The 21,208-nt window shown below is 31.1% G+C and overlaps 1 protein-coding gene across 3 annotated transcripts in view; it reads right to left on the reverse strand.

The window, feature by feature from the left end:
- Positions 1–199: 199 nt before the first annotated feature.
- Positions 200–21,208, reverse strand: part of LOC118204121 (apoptosis-stimulating of p53 protein 2-like) — a 102,166-nt gene continuing 81,157 nt past the window's right edge. For 2 of the 3 annotated variants that reach the window (XM_085815952.1, XM_085815950.1), the window contains 5 exons: positions 17,958–18,157; positions 13,541–13,674; positions 12,054–12,220; positions 1,098–1,297; positions 200–589 (listed from right to left, as the gene is read on the reverse strand). In XM_085815952.1, the coding sequence (XP_085672078.1) occupies positions 557–589; positions 1,098–1,297; positions 12,054–12,220; positions 13,541–13,674; positions 17,958–18,157 (734 nt within the window). In that variant the 3' untranslated portion in view covers positions 200–556. The remainder of the gene's footprint in view (positions 590–1,097; positions 1,298–12,053; positions 12,221–13,540; positions 13,675–17,957; positions 18,158–21,208) is intronic. The other variant, XM_085815951.1, reaches the window with a different exon arrangement.

Here is a 21,208-nt window from a genome sequence, read left to right on the forward strand (position 1 = left end):
TACTGCCAAAAATATAGTTACATTATTAAACTCTGAATTTTAACTAATACTTTAAATGAAGATGCAAAAGTTTTAAGGAAAATATTTTGAGACAATCATGAAAAACTCCCTAAATGTAGACTAAAAACACAGGAAAGTAAATTAGAACACAAAAGTTTTAATGACTGATACATTCCAGTCAGTAAAATAATTAGACATATGATGCATTAAAAACTTTATTGTCTTATTTAAAATTTCAGGCACTTTATTACACATGGCAAATTTCATTGGGTCAATCATCCATAAACATAGCACATAATTACAAACACACACACATGCACACAGAAAAAAAAAACAATACTTAGGCACATATTTGAAAACAGGTACGATATATGATGGCAAAGTTTCAGCAATGCTACAAAATTTAATATATGTCAAAAGGACGGCAATAAGCTGAAATTCGGAATGACAACTAGGGGCCTGTTTGGCACTATCTGCAATACTCCTAGGTCTTTACGAAGATCATGGCACTTGAAAGGCACAAACATTTGAGATTCTTAAATATGTAGAAATCTTCTTAAGCTTTTCTACTCGTCACACGTGGATATAGCTGAAAAAGACAAGCATATATTATTTGGAGATTACTTACAATTAAATCATAACTGTGAATAATCAAATTCTTTTAATCTTCAAATCTTTTATTTCTAATGTGCTGTATCTTAATTCATGGTTTAGTTTTACACTTTTACAATGATAAAAAAAAAAAAAAAAAATGTGTACAAATGTTCTCCATGTCAAAATTATTAAGGACTATATAAAACAATTGTTGTTCAATACTTGAATTTAAACTGAAACAATATTAGCAACAGTGATTTGCTACGTTAAATACAGACAACAAAAGAAAATATTTTACAGTAAGTGAACATTCAAGTGTCATGTCCTGTGTTTAGGAATGTTTCCCCTAAAAATACTCACAATTTTAAAGCTTCAGAGTTTATTAATTATTATGAATATGACATACATTATACTGAGATTTTTACATAAACAAGCAAAAGGAGCCCGCAGAATATCAAAAACATGCAATATAATATTTTTTAAATTATAAAATATCACCTTACCCCTAATAAATTTCTAGGTACATAGCCTTCTTCATCTAACAAGCGAGACCACCACCATTCACTTTCTTCATCATCACCTTTCCTTAAAACTGTTAACATATCTCCATCCTTGAAGCTGAGCTCATCAGCATTTTGAACTTCATAGTCATAAACAGCATAAACAATTCCATTGTTCATAACACCCAAATTCTCTTGTAAACCTGTATCAAATAAAAACCAATAAATTTTCTGGATAATTAAACAAAGGTCAATAATTAAGTCGTTAATTCGGATGCCCATAATCCGGACCTCAAAACTACAAACTTTCTGCGCATGCTTCTTACGCAATTCTTACGCAATGCGTCGCATTGACGTAAGACCTTTACGGCTGCGAATATGCGTGTGCACGTGCACATGAGCACAATACCTTTACGTATGCGTGTTTAATGTATAACAGATGGTATAAGCTAAGCTAAAATTATCTAATTCAGTTAATGTTGCAGATTGCGTTGTCCCTTAATCTTCGAATTGGATCCAGCATATTATTTTTTGCAGACTGTTAGAGCAATTTTATAAAAGTAAGCTTGAACTTTCGATTATGTCAAATAGAATTTCCGATATATATTTACTAATATGTAAAGGATCTACAAAGCGAAAGTATGTTTCGAAGTCCATTAAACAAAAAGTGGAACTGCTGCAAAAAATGGATAAAGGCATATCCTTTGTTTATCTAAGCATTCCGAAACCTGTTTATCAATTTCACGCTGCTCTGTGGGGGGGGGGACGCAATGAATTGGAAGTTGATTTGTCAGCACTATCCTTATCTTCAGGGTAGATTTTTTTATTTTATTTGGCTTATAATTCCTTACTAAATGTAGTATTTCATATCGATGTACTCCGTCTTTGATATGATTTAAATCAAATTCCTCATCATTATAATTCGCTTCCGATAGTGAAGAAAGTGACACAGAGGTTATTGAAAACGAAAAAATTTCGATTGACAAATTAGTCAGTATTCTAGACACAGCAATTATAGGACTTCAACAGCGGAACTTTGTAACTGAAGAAGAAATTATGTCTGTTTATAGAATTAAAGAGAAAGTATTATCACATAAAACAAAGCAACTTAAACAACTTACATCGAAAGAAATGTTTAATAAAGTAAACAAATAAATATTAAGCTTTTTTTTTTTTTTTTTTTTTGTAAATTTTGATACCTTTTAGATCCGATGAATTCGGATTAACGACTTTTGACTGTATTAATTTTCGATTAATGTAAAAATAATTCACGTAAAAATACAAATTATAATATGAAACCTTTGAAACACAGTTAATTCTTTAAGCAAAAATATTACAAAACCCTTTAATTTTATTTACTGAATGTGATTACTGTTCACAGAAAATTACAAATTTTGCTCAAATTATTGTTTGGAGTAATGGATCGTTGCGTGTGTACGGGTTCATTATGAACTGAATGCACAAGTCCGATGAAAACTGAACAAAATTTATTATTATCACAACAAATAAAAACAAAATGCTTAAATTTCCTCAGATATTCATACAGTATTATAATACCTCACAATAGTAACTACTCAAATGTTCAACAGAACTTAATTCAAAACAGCTAGAGAGAGCTAATCCTAGAATTCGCTACAGTCAACAAGAGCAGTTTTCTAAACAAATTCTTAAAACAACAACCAACTGAATTGAAGGTTTTCCTCCTTTTTATAAGTTTTTTAAATCATGCACCCAATTGTTCTAGCAATTTCTCAAAATCAAAAAGAGATATTTATTAAATGTTAAATGTGAGTGCTCTTGTATTTTTAATTTTCCGGCTTAGCTTTCTTTCAATATTCCTCACGTGCTGCACTACACAGGGAATAAAACAATTTTATTTATAATTCTACTAACATTAGCTATTTAAATACCAAATCTGTAACAGTATTTATGACTAAATATTAGATGCTTTATTACTGAATTAATTACACAGCTGGTTCCAATAAAGCTGAACAAAGTTAATGAAATTTATTTAGATTATATGAAACTTTACTTGTCATTCAATGTAATTTTGCAAACAAGAAAATGAAGATGTCACAAGGCCACAGTGTGACATATGTAGTACCTATAGTTAATTACAGTGTAAGATGTCATATATTGTAAAAAACTTCGGGTTACAAATGTTCTCAATTTTTACCAGACTGCAAGCAGAGTTTGCCAATACAGTCAGCTTCTGATTTAACAGGAACAGATTACATGGGCCTGATCTAAAAGGAAAGCTAATTTTATTTATTATAATAATGATAAAATATCTATCACAAACAATTGGAATAAAATAAAACTAAGAAAAACAAAGAGGAAATGACAAATTAATATGATTACAAGAGTAATAGTAGATAATGCCATAGCATTAGTACAGATGTTTTTACCCACAACATTATGTAATTTAATTGTGTGTAATCTGAAATATATAAGCAGTTAAAACATCTGCTAAAATAAAATTCCTACTGATGTTTTTACACAAAGTCTGAACTTGATATTATTCAAGCTCTCTGTTAATTGTGTTCTTGAAATTATTTATAATTTAGTTTCTTTATTTTTAATAATGTTTATTTCATTGTAATTTTGGATGTTTTGAATACTGATTTAATTAATGTAACCAAGTTAAGTTACTCTCCAAATTAAACTTCTAAAAAATACAAGAACATTATTAATAGTATTTTCCTGCTACTGAGTTATTCACCTTTCATGAACTGCCCTTAGGATTAACCATGAAAGTTAGCTTTGGAATTATTCCAATGAATTAAAAATTTATTCACTCACTGAATGAATATTCTAAGAATACTTTTTCTTATAACAGCTATTCAGAGTTGAGGATACAGATATTTTAATTATATAATGCCAACAGTATTCTTATTTTAAATAATACTGATAGGCTCTGCCATCCCAAATAAGCTATTTTACTGCTCCTACTCTGATGTTATAAAAATTACATCCAATGTCAAATTTTATAAAATACCAAATCATGTAACAATGTGTATTATTATTATTATTATTATTTTTAGTGGCAGGTACTAGCCATTACAGGAGTTTGCCATTATTAAGGATGGAAGCAATAGTCACTTTCTTAGGGAGGCACCTAAAAGGTGGACTCACTTTGCCTCTTATGAAGGGACAGACAATTTACATCTATGCCTTCTTCAGGAATTGAACCTAAGCCCTTTGGTAAAGTAATCAGAGTCACTAATCAATTTCCTTTCTGGCGGGTGATGTCCAACGACATAGAAGATATTATTCTACCATTGCTTCCAGTATGATAAAAATTTCACTAATAAGGCTCTTGCGAGAGGAAAAAAACATTGTTATCATTGACCTGCTACAATAATACTGCATTTTTTAAATAAAAAAAATAGCATTTTTAAGATTTATTTCTAAATTATGTTATAATAAGTAAAAAGAGCCCACTTAATTTTCAAGTATTAATTTGGATAAAAAGATTCATTCAAATAGATCTATTACATTAAATGAATTTATCTTCAAATACCATATATTATTGTTTCCTTTTATACAGAATATGATCTCCAAATAGCATAGCATTAATCCCACCAGTTTGCCATTGTCCTTCATTGTAAAAGTGCTTTAAAATGCTTCACTAAAATATTGTCTTCACGGCATTTAACTTTTACTTTTAAAACAATTTTTTAAAAGACGAAAAAATTATAAAATGCCTCCTATCATAATTGACTGAAATTTATGTCAGACTGATAAAATACAATTCAAAGAAATGGCAGATTATATAGAGTAAGGGAAATACTTTTCAGATGTTTTAAAACATACATATGCAAAAAGTATTTTGCATATGTAACATGTACAATTACACTACCCGACATTAAAAATATAATACCATGAAGGAGTGGCCAGAAAGTGATGAAACTCGGAAAACAGACAGAGACAGCAACGAACAAACTTTCTACGATGATTCCCTAGCAAAACTAATGGCACAAAGCCAGAATATTCTTATGTGCGTCTACCCTGAAATTATATAATTTTTGGGCCATTCCTTCTTGGTGTTGCATTTTCAATGTCGGGTAGTGTATAAAATATACAACTAGAATTTTTAATTGTGTATTATGAAACAGCGTGTGCAAATTTTACTCTTTTGATTGAATTAGTTTTTTTTATTATTTTATAAACTATTAAACAGCAACATTAGTATTAATCAATTATAAAAATGCAAGTAGATTTTACTTAAGTATATCTTACATATATCTTTAAAAGTCATTTTTGATTCTAGAATATGCATTTGCATAGTATAATGAACTGAATGACTGATTCATCAAATTTTTATCAAGAAAGACTATAAAGACAGTCATATTGATATTCTTCCAACAAAAGCAGATGTTATTACACATATCACTTTTGAAATGAAGACATCAATAGTAACTTTTAAAACACTGTTATGATGCTATGAGTATATATTTAAAGTGAAAATACATAGAAAAAAATCTTCTAATTTAAGAAAAGCAAAATGTATAAAGACTTTCTAGTTTGGGAAAATAATTACAGGGTTCATACGCATTTCTGCACAGGGAAATTAAGTACTTTTAAGGACCATTAACGAAAAAATTAAGAACCTATGAGCAAATAGCAAATTAATAAATTCAATTAAAAATATTATCTATGCCTGAATTTCACTTTTGTAATACCATCCAAAAAATAAAATAGATCCGTAAGTAGGATGCATTATTATTAAACATAACTTAATTAACATAATTATTAAGTTTGAACATACAATATACTTTATGAAATTTATCAATTAAATATTTTACACTTATAATAGTTCAGCATATTTGAAAGAAGTAAGTGACATTTTATTTACGTTTTACTAATAGTTAGTTTCATGTTGATTTTTTTAATGTCTCCTTACTTGCTCAATCTAGAGGTTTAGTAAATAGCAGGTAGATTTTATGTCAAGCATCATAGGTTAAAATGAGAAGTAAAATCATAATCAAAGTGATTTATAACAAAAGACTGGCTGTTGTCACCGCTGCTCCTTGCCTAGAGAGAGACCTGCTGATCAGAACAAAGCTGAAAGGCCTGATGTGGGCACAGTTGGCAAGTTTTGAAAGTTAGTTGGACTCTGTCTGTTGCAGTTAGCGTTGTAGCTCCGTGTAGAGTTCCAGGGGTTGCAACCTAAGTTAATATACTTTACGGTTCCAATAAGTCACTAAAGCACCAGAGGTGACACTAGGTTATTTTTTTATTATTTTAGGTCTCATTAGATACAAAGAATTAGTTTTACATGAATTTTTAACATTTTTGTGTTTTATCTTGTACCACGCTAAGGATTAACGAAAGGTAATAACTCGCTTTAATATGCAGAGATTATTTTTAAGGGTAAGCAGTTAATTATAAATAATTAAATTAGGTAGTTAGATAACCTTAGTCGTTATGGATTTACAAGAACACCATTAAATTTTACTTATTTTTTAACAATATTGCTAAAAAGCCCTATTAAAATCAAAATCTAATAAAATTTTACACTTTAAAATACATGCAATTTATATCATTGAATCTTAAATGATATTAGGATAATTATACATTAAAAGCTACAAAACATTTATGTTTTGTAACAACAACACTCAACAAAATATTTATCAGTCTTTAATTTAAGCCTGGCCAGGTATTTTGGCTAATTCATATCGATTTCCTTCTCTTTAAGCATCTTTTCTAAGAATTAGAAATTTTGCCTCAATCTCACTAGTTTCTGTGTGCTTTATCCCTTCACTTATCAACCTCTCCACAATGTACCTATGAGGGTTTGCTTGATCTGGTAAAAGTTAAGTAGTCCCAAAACCCCCGACAATGTGAAGCAAGTTGTTGCTATGTTTCACTCAAAGTAACTACAAAGGTTTAAATAAGCCTCTTCTTTAAAAAGAACTTAAAGGCATGTTTTTATGCTAACCAAATCAATTGCAGTTTGTGGTGATGTAATTAAACAAGAACAGTCAAATTCAAATAAAAAATGTGAACTAGTGGTCAAAGACTATATAATTTAATTTTAATTTAAGCTGGCTCAGTTACTCCATCGTCATAACAAATTCAAATGTCATCAGCGATAATGCACAGACAAAAAGTTACAAATTATCAGAGCTGGCAGGAACTAATGCAGCGAGCAAGCGGAGATTAAAAACACATAACCCACTTCTTTTTCATTTTAGAATTTTTAGATTTAATTCAAGATTTGTTATTCTAAAACTAAATGCATTTAGAATATATAAAAAAAGCTGCTAATTTTATTTCTTTAGCAATATGAACAATCAGAAGAAATATGAAATATATATAGTAAGGACTGGTTACAGAGCTGGTGTGGCAGAATTTTTAGAATTTAGCAACACACCAAGCAACAAAATCTAGAAATGGCATAACTTTTAGAATTTAGAGCAGGCACTGGAAGCAGAATTTAGAAAGGCACTAGTCAGCAAAATTTAGGATCTACAGAGATAAGTTTAATATTCCCCCGTGATTACACCAGGTGGGAAAATGTCCAGTGTCAGATCTGTGTATGATGCATTAAGACATATTAGATGAATCTTTTAAATTGCCAGTTTTCAATTTCTTTATTAATCAAAAAATTCCTTTTTATAATACCTGTCCATGTGATAACATTAGAAGCATTTTTAATATTTTCCATACTTGTGTCTAGTGAAAAGTAGAGAAAATAAAGGGAAGATAAACATATTAAGAAAAAGATTCTAGTATCAGAAGTAAAACATTCAAATATTATGTTTTATTGATCTTCCAGAAGTTCTCCAAAAAGTAAGAAATTCATTGCAAACTTTCTGTAAAATACATCCATTGTGTGATAATACCATAGAGACATTTTTCATTTTGTCACATTTTTCTAGAATTTTCTGGAATCGTGGGTCTATAAATCTTGCCTTCAAATCCTTCTAAATTTTCCAAGTTACATCCTTCAAGTTGCAATGTCTAATGTCCCGAAGAAAAATTACCCCTACCAATTTTGTAAAAGCAAACAGCTGGAAATATTTTGAAAAAGAAAAGGGAAAAAAAAAAAAAAAAAAAAATCACACTGAAAAAGTGCAAAATTTTATAGAGAAGACTGATGCATATTCTGAGAATTCTGAATATTCTGAGACAATTACATGAGAAAACTCCTATCATGCAAAAATTAAAAGAAGATTTTTAATTAATAAGTTATTTTTTAAATATAATTTCAGTATATTACCATTATTTTAATGAAGTTTATCAATGTTACAATTTAAAAAAAAAAAAAAAAAAAAAAAAAAAAAAAAAAAAAAAATCATTGTAAAATTCGCAGATCTTACAATTAAAAACTTTCTGTAGGAACTGATTTTAAAAATTGCCAAAATGTCGATAAGTTGCCAAATTTATAGCCTTTCAATAAAAAAAAATCCCGAATGCGAAAAGTTGTTTAAGAGCTTTTCATTAGAAAAAGTGAAATAATTTCATTGCACGTGACCTGTTTATAGACTTTTCACAAACAGAAATTATGATATACAAAATATTTTGTTTATGTAGAATTAAAAAAAAAAAACTAACACACTTCTACATAACATGTTGAATGAAGCACAAAATAAATTTGATTTTTCATTTATTTTCCTTTTTTGAGAAAATGGATAAAATTTATGCACTAGAAATGCTAGCAGCATGTTAGCTCAGAATGCTAAATAAGCATCCAAAGGCTGGCCATCCAAGAGGAAGTAATATTTTTCTGAAGATTTATCAGAACATAATTTGCACTCCTGTTAAAACAGGTGGTAACAATTCAAGAAACTATGCAACTAAGTGCATTTCATTGCCACCTACTGAACCTGGAACAAACTACTATATTATTTCATTTGGTCAGTTATAAGATCTAAGTTACTAGAATATTATAAAATTCTGATAACATAATTTACTTGCTAGTAAAAAAATATTGTTTTTGGATGCAAACCATTCATAATGCACAACTAATACACATTACATAATCCTACAAAAGCTTTAAAGTAACATCACACGCAACCTAATTAATGTAATATAACCTAGTTTAATCTTGTGGCTGCTTATCTTGAGATTTCCATGGGTAACTCAAATGTGGCAAAATTTTGTCATCACGTGATTTTTGTAGGCATGTGTTTTTCTTCCTTTATTGAGGAGCACATCCAGCCTTTATGCCGTTTAATCAGCGAAATAAATTATATACAGCATTAGACGTTTAATTTAGGTTTTGACCAACAGCTGTCATTAGTTGTGCATTAAATTTTAATATACTTGGTATTTACCGCTTTAACTTCATTATGTTTGCCGCCTTTTTCTAATCAGCTAAAAAAACGTTCAGTGAATGACAGAGTATATATTCCTGATGATTTATCAGATTCTGAAAGTGATTTTAGCTTTGATAGTGATAGTGAAGTAAATTTGCAAAGAAACACGAACCTGGTGCAAAGACTGAAGTTGGACTTTGCCTTGAACTCTATCATACTAAATTACATTTCTAAGGTATTTTTCCCCCAGTGCATCATATTTTTTGAAGTTTTATACATTTTACTTTTTTTTATTATGTAATAAATAGAAATGAACTGTAATTCAATTGAAATTTATGAAAATTTTTTTTCTGCGTGACAACATCTGAAATTGGTTTTTCTGACAGCTTAGTTTCTCATGATAAAAATCTATAGTAAAAAAATCTTTTGTAGGGGGGGAAAATGCATATTTAAATTCTCCAATATATATAGATTTAAAATATGAAAAAAAAAATTTTGAAGCGATTTTGGTCCACAAATTTAGCAGTCAGAGGTTTAAATTAATTGATATAGCCTAGTTTATATTAAAAGATACAGATATTAACAAACTGAAAAGCAACCATTAAAAAAAGCATTGAATAAAATGTATGCAGTTGGTTGATTAAATTAAGGAAAAATTATGAAGTTTAATGCCATAGAGAAGAAGTGCCTTAATATGCAAAAACTAGTTCGTATTAATATTATACACAAAAACAAACAAGAAAACTCATTACTCTGGAACTAGGAATCAAACTAAAGATAAAATACTTAGTTTTCCCAAACTTTCATCACTCAGCTTTATGAAAACATTTTCGCATATTTCAAAAATGAATAAATATGATTTAACCACTAGCTGAAGATGCTCGAAAGGATATCTTTCGGGAAGAAATGATAAAAATAAAGTAGAACCTTAGTCTCTTGTTTTCCAATAAAATGCAAGAAAAAATAATGAATATGAGAAAATGACTGAAGCAGGAAACAATAAAAAATTGCAAAAAAGTAATACATTATAAATAAATAGTATTTATTACTTGAATAAGAACACACTATATTTAACATTACTTAACAAAAAATGCATACATTGATTGTCCTTTGTCTTTTGGCTGAATTTTGCCTTAATTCAAAATATAACTAACATTTTAAATGTTTTCACAATCTATTGTCATTTCCATTGTGTTCAGAAAAATATTTCAATATTTGGAAAACTTATGTTTATGTGAAGCTTGGAAAAATTAATTTTTCATTTTCATATTCTTTACTCACAGCTCCTGCAGTCAAGTAAAAACTTACTATAAAAATTAAGTACCTGAAAAATAATAAACTTACTGCAACTTCTAATGAAATAACATTAAAACAATGACACAACGTGGATGCACAACTGAGAGACACATTAAAGCTCTGCTGTTTACTATATTGCAATATTGCCACATTTTATATTTCAAACATAAATAATACAAATAACAAATGTTATACTTCACTTTAAACCCTCCCTCCCAAATGAACTATGTGGGAAATGTTGTGTTGGGAACATGATTCACCAATAATTCAGTTTTTACCAAACGAAAAGCTCAATTCGGAGAAGTATTGTCAGCACCTGGATAATTTAAAGACAACAGTCCAAGAAAAGAGGCCAGCAGTGTTCAATAGGAAGGACATTATATTGCATCATGATAATGCTAGGACACATGCTGCTTTGGGGGACTCATCAAAAATTTGCAGAACTAGGCTGAGAAATTCTGTCACATCCACCATATTCCCCAGATTTAGCACCATCCGATTATCACTTACAAAATTACTGGTTCAAATTTTTACATCTAAAGATACATTTTTCAAAAATGGGATATACAAATTGCTCTCACGCTGGCAAGAAGTCATTAATAATAATGGCAATTACACTATTTAATTAAGTTTATTGATGGTAAGAAAAATTTGTATTTTGTTTCATTCCAAAAATGGACAGAACTTTACGGTACACTGTACAAGAAATGATCATGGGGGGGGGGGGTAAGCCAAAAGAGCCTAGTAACATGCAGAGGTTGCATCCTCAAAAAGTAATGCTTTGCATAAGTTGAAGAAAGAATTGATTGTATACTATGAATTGCTACTACAAAAACAAATTTTAGAAAATAACATTTTGAAATGAGGTTTAATAAGGCTGAATGTTTTGTTTCGTTCCCCATATTCTGACCTTGCCTCCTCTGTTTTTTAATTTTCCAGGTCACTTCAAAATTCTCTGAACAGCCTGAACTATTTATTTCTTTGGAAACTATAAAAAAGTATGCTGATAATTTCTTTATAAACACAGACATTTTTTGAAAAAAGAAATTTTCCAACTATCAGAGAGATGGAAAAAAGTCATAGAATAAATGACATTTACGTGTCAAATCAATTAACGTAAATACCACATGAACCGATGAGATTATCATATGTTTTTGCACTGAGACATTTGTACTTAGCATAAAAAAACTACAGAACTTCCTAGATGATCCAACAGAAATTTCTACTGCCTTTGAAAGATCCATAAATGAGTAAATGCACTCCCCCCTCTTAAACTGAAAACTGATACCGATAGAGTTCTCTATTTGGAAGATACTACATGATAAATAATTCTATTAACAGTTTCACTCCAGAGGAAACTGACATTATTTCATAATCCCACATAATTTTTACTTACTATATAAATACTCAGAACAACCATCAAAACCTTCATCTTCCTCTTCACACTTTTCTGCAGCAGTTTCATGATCACTAAGAGTAGTAGCAAAAATGCAAGCTCCTCTTTCAACCAAAAATTTCACCATTGGCAGATTATTACAAGATGCAGCACAATGAAGAGGAGTCCTGAAAAATAATAATACAATACAATTTTAAAAAATTCATACTATTTACTTCATTAAAAATTGGATATGACCTACAGGTATATTTTCACGCAAAAGTGATTTCACAGATAAATCATTCTAGAATTGTTATGACACACACACACACACACACACACAAAAAAGGAAGTTTTAACTTTTATAGCATAGCTACACTCTACAGCATTAGAGATATTATTAATTAAAGAAACCATCAAATAACAATTGTTGGAGGTATTACAGTAACAAGAATCAGCTTAAGCTGCAAAAGTTCAAAATTATTCTTAAAAAGTTATGCAACTTATATTGATTCTGCCTGCTTTAATATCTCCAAAATTCTAAGACATACACTGCAGTATGAGGAAGGACTAAAACCATCTTGATTGGCATGGCGGTTAGCAGTGTTGGCTACTATAACGCTGGGCCCAAAACTGAATCCCAGTAGAAGGCATGGATGTTTATATAGTATCACTGTGACAGGATACTTAAAATGCCATTCAGTGAAAATCCTTTCAAAAAGTGGGTGATAAAAAAAGAAGATTAGGAGACCCTTGGATCCATATATATATATATATAATCATAAAGTAACCAAAAAATTTCACTTTGATTACACTGAGTTTATGTACAGTCAGTTTCATATTCACTGTCAGTTACGATTAAAAAGATAGTCTTTGCACTGACAGATAAGGATATAGAATGCGGCACACATACTGATAGCATTACTATCAAATAAGCACAAGGCAGAAAAATTTCAATTAGTATTTTTACTATTTTGGATTGTGGAAGGACTTAACTACCATATCAGCCTTTCAACTAACTGTGATGTAAAATCAAGAACATCTTGGTAATCTTTGTAAATCTAATCCTGCTGCATAATAATCTATGCCTTTGTGGTATCAAATTCACAGCTAGATAATCTTAAATAGCAAATCGAGGCCTTCCAGTGTAAATTCCCCTGCAAAGCTTTTCCTATCAATTGTGTTGAGAAAAGTTCCTTAATGAACATCATTTAAGTTGAAAAATTACAACAACAAACTGCATCAGACATTTTGATGCAGCAGAGAATAAGCTTTTAACAAAATATTATCTTGGTTGATTAAGAGGACTTTTTTTTAAAGTAATGAATTTTTTTTAAGACAGAGTTTTTAATGAGCTTTACAGTCATTAAATTGAAAGTTTTTAATCATCTTATAAAGTTCAGAAAAACACATTCATTTATGGATAAACTGTAGCATTTGATGAATCAAAAATGAAAAATCAAGAAAGAAAAATAATTTATATTAAAAAAATTCACAAAATTATTTACCATCCATCACTGTCTTGAGCATTAACATCACAACCAAATTCAACAAGGAAAGTCACAACATCAAAATGGCCAGCACATATGGCATTGTGCAAAGCTGTTATTCCTTCATCATTAGCAGCACTGGGATTAGGAACCTTCGTGAGGAGGGAGAAATATTAATTGAAATGTATCAAAGAAACACTATTAAATATCCACATCCTTAAAATTAAATTTGATTTATTACACAGTTTTTATGAAACACCGCTTTCCATCCTAGGAATCCAATATAATCCCATTCAATATATTGACCATTTTGCTTTAACAAAAATACTACTTAAAGGAACCTAAATGTTTATACATCTAACATATAACAGTGGTAGCTTAAAATAACAAAACAAAATGTTTACCATATGAAACTATACAATAGAAATGATTAACAGATGAAATCAATTCAAGCCTTTTAAGCCACAATTATACACTGCTATATATAGTATCAGAACGAAAACTTGAGAAATCATAACTGATTCAAATGGGCATAACTTCCATTGCTTTCCATACTGAAGTGAGCAATTAGTTCTATATCATAACTGGAGAAATGCAAAAATACAGAACTTTAAATTAGCTTTAGAAAAGAACAGAAAGAATTAGATAGCTAATATAAAGGATAATTCTAAATTGTTTTTACAAATTAAATGTGGTGATAGTACCCATCCAGATGAGCAATAATTACCCTAGAACATAGAATCGCAGTCCACTCAGAAGAAAAGAGGAAAGTAGAAACACATCAAGGAAGAACAAGGAGACTATCTCTTAAGACTCAAAATTAACCGTATGCAAATTTGCACTGAGAAGCAGCATTTTGCTCTTAGTTGGTACTGGAGAAAGCCAATCAGAGCAAACGGTGTCCTTGAAAACGGCACAATATCATCGCTTCAAGTATTATTACCTTGATAACATTGTCTGAAACACTGCTAGAATGTTATGGCTGTTGGTATGCATAATAGTGATGGACTGTTGCCAATAGCGCGATAAACTGTATCAACTAAAAACCCTGCAAAAGAGTTGATTGTGTAACTCTCTTATTCTTTACACTTACTTTTCTCACTCCTTCAGGTATGGACAGTGATATAACACTCTCTATAATATAACTCCCTTTTTCAATACGTATTTGGAATACTAACGAATTTTTATCTATTTTCATGTATTAATAAAGAATGCGTTTTGTGATCTTATAATTTTCCATCTACACCTATTTTGGATTACAAGTTAATTAGGTATGATCTCGCTTGAAATTGCGCTGAATACAATGTAAGAAGAATTATTTTGCTCTCTATTTTTTATTAATTTGTTGTGAAATTTCGAGGCTATAAAATGTTTTACAACAATGGCGAAGTACACATACGAGGAATTGGCAGATTCACCTCACATACGGTGAAGCAAAATGGGAATGGAAGCAAAATAGGAAGATTGTATGAACACCAGTTTCCAGCTCGTCGGATTCCAAGTCATCCAATCTTTTCCAGAGTTGATCAAAGACTGTGAGAAACCGATTCTATTGCCATCTCAAAAAGCAATGCAAAACATTTGCAAAATGCACGAACGTCAGAAATGGAGGAGCGAGTTTTGACTAGATTGAAGCAGCTCCATCCACAGGTACGCGAGCGGTTACATACAGAATGGGCATTTCTTAGCGAATGGTGTGGTGCAGTTTACATGGGGAACACATGCACCCCAATCACATGTAAAAAATTGAAATCTTTGGACACAGATGATTATCTCTGCTGGGCAGATTTTGTGCAGTGAATGCTTGGAATAAGAAATAATGATCCATAATTTCCTGCATTAATATTATTTAGTGATGATGTAACATTCAGCAGAGGAGGCATTTTCAACGTGCACAATCAACATGTTTGATCTGACAGCAATCTCCATTGCACTATTCCTCATAAAATACCAGCCCAAATTTTCTGTGAACGTCTGGGGGCAGGTATCCTAGGTGATTACCTGGTAGGCCCTTGCATCATACCAGACCGTTTGACCGACACAATATACCGTATCTTCTTGGAACAAGTGCTTCCCAGTTTATTGCAGGCTGTTGTGCTCTCCATTCAGAGAGACATGTGGTTTAAGCTTGATGGAGCCCCAGCACATTTTTCTGTCACAGTCTGTAACTTTTTTAATGCCACATATCCCACACAATGGAGTGGATGTGGTGTACCTATGACCTCGCTCACCGGACCTCAACCGGCTGAACGTTTTCTTCTGGAAGCACATGAAATCTTTAATGTACAAGATGCCTGGTGACTCAGCTGAAGATCTAATGGCAAGAATTGTTGCTGTGGATAAAATTAATATGACATAGGAACCTTCGAGAGGCAGTCGTTCCTTCGCCGATGTCAACTGTGCAATGACAAGCGTGGTCGGCATTTTGAGCACTTTCAGCGAGTTTATCAATAAACAATAAAACTGATTGTTGAACTTTTGGTCTTGTTCATTCACTTTCCCAACATTGTTGCAAGTTCAAGTTAGAATTCTAATATTCCTCCTTTCTGCCTCTCAGAGTGGAATGCAACCCTTTGTTCTATGGTAATTATTGCTCGTCTGGATAGGTACTATCACTCCTCTTAATTTGTAAAAACAATTTAGAATCACCCTGTATAAAAATATATGAATTGAATGCAAAATTTTAATAAAGAGATGATGATGAATGATGAATTTAATAAAGAGATAATGAGAGATGACAGATTTTCCATGACAATATAAAACTGGCAATAATAGTTCAAACTATTTATAAGAAGTTTTACAACATTTTGTGGAAGCAAATCTGTTGTTTCTTACATGCACATACAGTTTCTAGAACATGAGAAGAAAAGATTGGATTTCTTAAAACTTATATTATAAAGCATCCCTAATATTAATTTAGAAGTCAAACAACAAAAATCAGCATTTTATTTTTTAATTTTCACAGGACTAGTTTCGATGGTTTTACCGAACCATCATCCTCAGCTGCAAAAGAGCAAATGAAGAAAGCCTGGACAGGAGATATGCTACTGGCGCCATCTGTTGATGAAACCAGAACTAAAACATAATTTCTTTAAAGGCTGAAGGAAAAGATTGATTGGAATTAGGGTTGTTAACTAGAACAGAATGATTTTTTTGAATGTGAAATGCCTGCAGCAAATCCATTTCACCAATGGAAGATGTTTTTTGAATAATTTTGGCAGCAGAAAAACAAAGTGCGATTTTCGGACCAACAATGTTGGGCAACAGAAGACTTCTGTGTGTCCTTTTTTTTCAAACATATGTTTCATGTTCCTTAACGTGAAATTTTAAGGCTCTCTTAGTTTGGCCAATGTAAATTAAGCCTCACTGGCAAGGAATCCTGTAAATACCCCAGGAATTCATATCTGGAATGGGGTCCTCGAGTATGGAACTCGGAATTTTATTGATGGGAGAATAAACGACCCAAAAGTTAAATTTTTGCAAAATATGTGCAACTTTATAGCTAATTGATGGAAAGAAAAAAATGACAACAGAATTTTTAAAATCTCCTAAATGCTTAAAGGGATGCTCCTAAATGCTTTAAGCATATTAAAGATGCTCCTAATCCCTAATATGCTTAAAGGGGTTCTTTTCATCACATTCTTAAAATTTAATTCATTTCTCTTAAATTGCTGAGTTTTCTAATTAAATTTAGTGGCAGAATATTGTTTTCAAATTGATGATTTTTTTAATTGAATTTGAAAGATATATCTCTTCCAAATGGTAACATCACTTTTAAATTGCTAAGCTTTTGAGCACTGAATTCCCACAAAATTTGAAAACAATAAACAAATTCTAAATTCAAGATTAGGGCTTTGAGGTGAACATGTTTGGTTAGAGGACTATGTATGTTCAAAATCTGGTGGCTTTAAGTGTTATCATTTTTCCACAACATGAGGAATGCATAGATTCTTCAGTATTTAATAACTGTAGAAAACAATTTTTGAAAATGATCTATTTGGACACAATCAGCATAGCAAACATATTCACAGAAATATGCATTAATAATATGGTTGTAACTTCCATAATTTTAATGCACTTTATGAAGCTTCTGTGAAAGTTTCATAAAGTTCATTAAAATGACAAATTAAAGACAAGTAACACATTCATGTCATGATCAAATATGTTGAAAGATACTATTAACATGCTATACTAATGCCATTACTAATAGTATTTTATCTAGAAAATTTCTTTATCAAATATAATGCAGCAATTTTATATTATATCTTTGTTGCAAAAAATTAAATTCTTGTTACAATTTAATAAGGAAAGATTAAATTATTTTATTTGTTATGCAAAATTTACTTATTTATACTTATTATGAAAATATTCTCAATTTCTATTAACAAATTACAATAAACAATCAATTTTTGTATCTGAAAAAATTTCAACTTACTTCACTGGCAGTTTTTTTAACTAATTCTAACTCGCCCTCAAGAGCAGCATCTAATAGTAATGCAAGAGGATCAAAACTAACTCTACGGCAATGGCGAACTGAACCTTCACTCTTCAAATTGCCTTTTTTTATTCTACGAAGAGCAGCACTGTGAGAAATGGCATCATCTGTTTCATCTGCAGTAATCACATCATCTGTTTCTGAAAATAAACAATCTCAATTTCCTTTCTGCACTATGTAAGTATGTAACAAACACTGCATAGGAAATACAAGTAAAAATTCAGCTGTGATAATAAGCATATAAAATCAGCTCATTTTTTTTCAATTTAAAAGTTGATATTTTATTCAGCTTGGTATATGCAAGAGTGGCATAGTGTGGGGGGGGCAAGGGGGTGTATGATGCTCCGAACACCACTCACAGAGGGGCGCCAAATGGTCTCCAAACAAGATTTTCATCATATCAATGTTTTTTTGGGGGGGCCTAAAAGGTATTTTGCCCCAGGCGCCAGTTATGCTCGTTACTCCACTGATATGCAACTCTAAAAATTTATTTTTGATGATTCCTTCATAGTCCTTTCATTAAATGCTTCATTAGAATCAGAATTTAAATGTGGTTTGGACTTAAAACAGTATGACCAAAACATTAACATTGATTAATTTAAAAATGTTAATAGTTCTAATCTCAGAAGTTTTAAAAACCTTGCTAAAATATTTTCGATACTTATATTTTAATACAGTCAAAAGTCGTTAATCCGGACTCGTCGGAACTTCGGCGATTCCGGATTATCGATTTTTCCGGATTATAGATCATCAGTTTAAATCTCCTAAGATGGCATGCAGAAATTCTAAAATTAAGAATATGAAACTGTAATTTATGAAATAAAGAACAATTATGATCTAAAGAGTATCAAAATTTACAAAAAAAAAAAAAAAAAAAAAAAAAAAAAAAAAAAAAAAAAGCTTAATATTTATTTGTTTACTTTATTAAACATTTCTTTCAATGTAAGTTATTTAAGTTGCTTCATTTTATGTGATAATACTTTCTCTTTAATTCTATAAACAGACATAATTTCTTGTTCAGTTACAAAGTTCCACTGTTCAAGTCCCGTTAATTGCTGTGCCGAGAATACCGACTAACTTGTCAATCGAAATTTTTTCGTTTTCACTAACCTCTCTGTCACATTCTTCATGTCTTTATCCATTTTTTGCAGCAATTCCACTTTTTGTTTGATGGACATCGAAACATACTTTCGTTTTGTACGATCCTTTGGGAGCTCCAGAATCGGAAATTCTTTTTGACATAATCGAAAGTTCAAGTTTACTTTTATAGTATTGCTCTTACAGTCTGCAAAAAATAATAAGCCGGATCCAATTCGAAAATTAAGGAACAATGTAATCATCAACATTAACTGAAATAGATAATTAGATAATTTTAGCTTATACCGTCCGTTATACATAAAACGCGCACGCGAAAACGTATTCTGCACTTGCGCACACGCATATGCGCAGACGTAAAAGATCTTACGGGCATGCGTAAACACGTATGCGCATGTGTCAACGCGGCGCATGCGCAGAAAGTTTTTAGCTTTGAGGTCCGGATTATAGATCATTCCGGATTATGGGTGTCCGAATTAACGACTTTTGACTGTATCATATTAACTTCAGTCTTAGAATTTCCTTATTATATATATAATAGATTTTAAATAATTAGTATAAAAATTGGTGTCAGTGTTTTGTTCTAAATCAGATTTAAAAAGCTAAATTAACATCATATATCTACCTGCCTTAAGCTCTCAATACTTTTTCAAAAAGAGAGGTATGAATTTTTACTTTGTAGAGACATTAGGTAATTTTTGGAAGCAGGCAAGATGAAAAATGAGCAATCGGCTTTGCAGGAATCAAACCACGGACCTCTGGAATACCGGCCCAGCATGCAGAACCACTACACCACGAAGGGATGCTAAGAAGGTGGGAGAAATAACTTATATACTCCCCCTTTTTGGGGACTCAATCGCCAAATCCTGGGTGGGGAGAAATCGTCATCCACCAACTTTTTAGTTCGAGCGCCAATGTACAGACATTAGGTATTTTTTTAGAAGCAGGAGAGATGAAAAATGAGCACTCGCCTTTGCCGGGAATCGAACCACGAACCTTTAATATACCGGACCAGCATGCAGAACCACTACACCATGAAGGCATGCTAAGGCCCATATCACATGTCGTTTGTTTCACATGAACAACTGTTTCAGACAATTTTTCTGCCTGGTTTACTATTGAAAGATGTGCGACTTTTTTCTTCCTTTCCAAAAAATTGCAAGTTGTTTGTTTTCAACCAATCAGCTTCAAATGCTAACAGTTGCTTGTAATGGGGAACCAGTTTTCCCTGTGTTAATGCCAAAGCAATCTATGGTGATTGGCTGTTATGACAAAGCAGAAAAATTGTTCCAAACAGTTGTTCTTCTGGAACAAACTGATGTGTTATAGCAGCCTAAGAAGGTGGGAGAAATACCTTATAACTTATTTATACTTATTACGCACTTATTAAAATGCACAGAAAAAAAATCAACTGCTAAAATAAAAATATGTAACGCTTATGTTCATTAACCCATTTTCTTACCCTTTTTATCTGTACTTTCACCCTACTTTTATCAGTTTCCACCAGAATGTGAATTAGTTAACGTGTACATAAGAACAAAGTTCTTGAAGTTACGGAATGAGCTTCTAACAACAAGCACTGACCTTTGTACTATTTCTTGCCTTGCTTTCAGAATTACTTAAATTGGCTTCATCCTTTTGCTAGTCATGTTTGTTCACATACTTAAAAGCCTGTGTGGAAATTTTGATTAATTGATAGATGGCGCTAGCATCACATGTTAAATGCGACATGCCTTCTGAATTTCCAGAGACACTCCACCGTGGATGTTTAGATGTTTCGCACACTTCAGGAACACTTTGGTTCCTATTTAAAAGATTTTGATTTTCAATCGCATATAGATTTGTTGATAACTGAACCACCGAATGCTGTAATTAATATTATGTAAATATTGTGTACGTATTAAAAGTTACATTTTTAAAGTGATTGATGTCAATTTGTAGCAATCTTAGAATATTTTGAAACAGCCTGAGCCAAAGCTTATTGTATGATTTGGCCATAAATTGAAACTACACTTCATTATGTACTCCCCCCAGCATTTTTTTAGTACCAGATTATGAAAACTGAAAGAACGTTTGCACAGTTTTATTCTTCATCA

The sequence above is a fragment of the Stegodyphus dumicola genome, chromosome 4, assembly GCF_044657685.1.
Source record: "Stegodyphus dumicola isolate Sdum_Otavi_A_Nest chromosome 4, ASM4465768v1".
Classification (NCBI taxonomy): Eukaryota; Metazoa; Arthropoda; class Arachnida; order Araneae; family Eresidae; genus Stegodyphus; species Stegodyphus dumicola.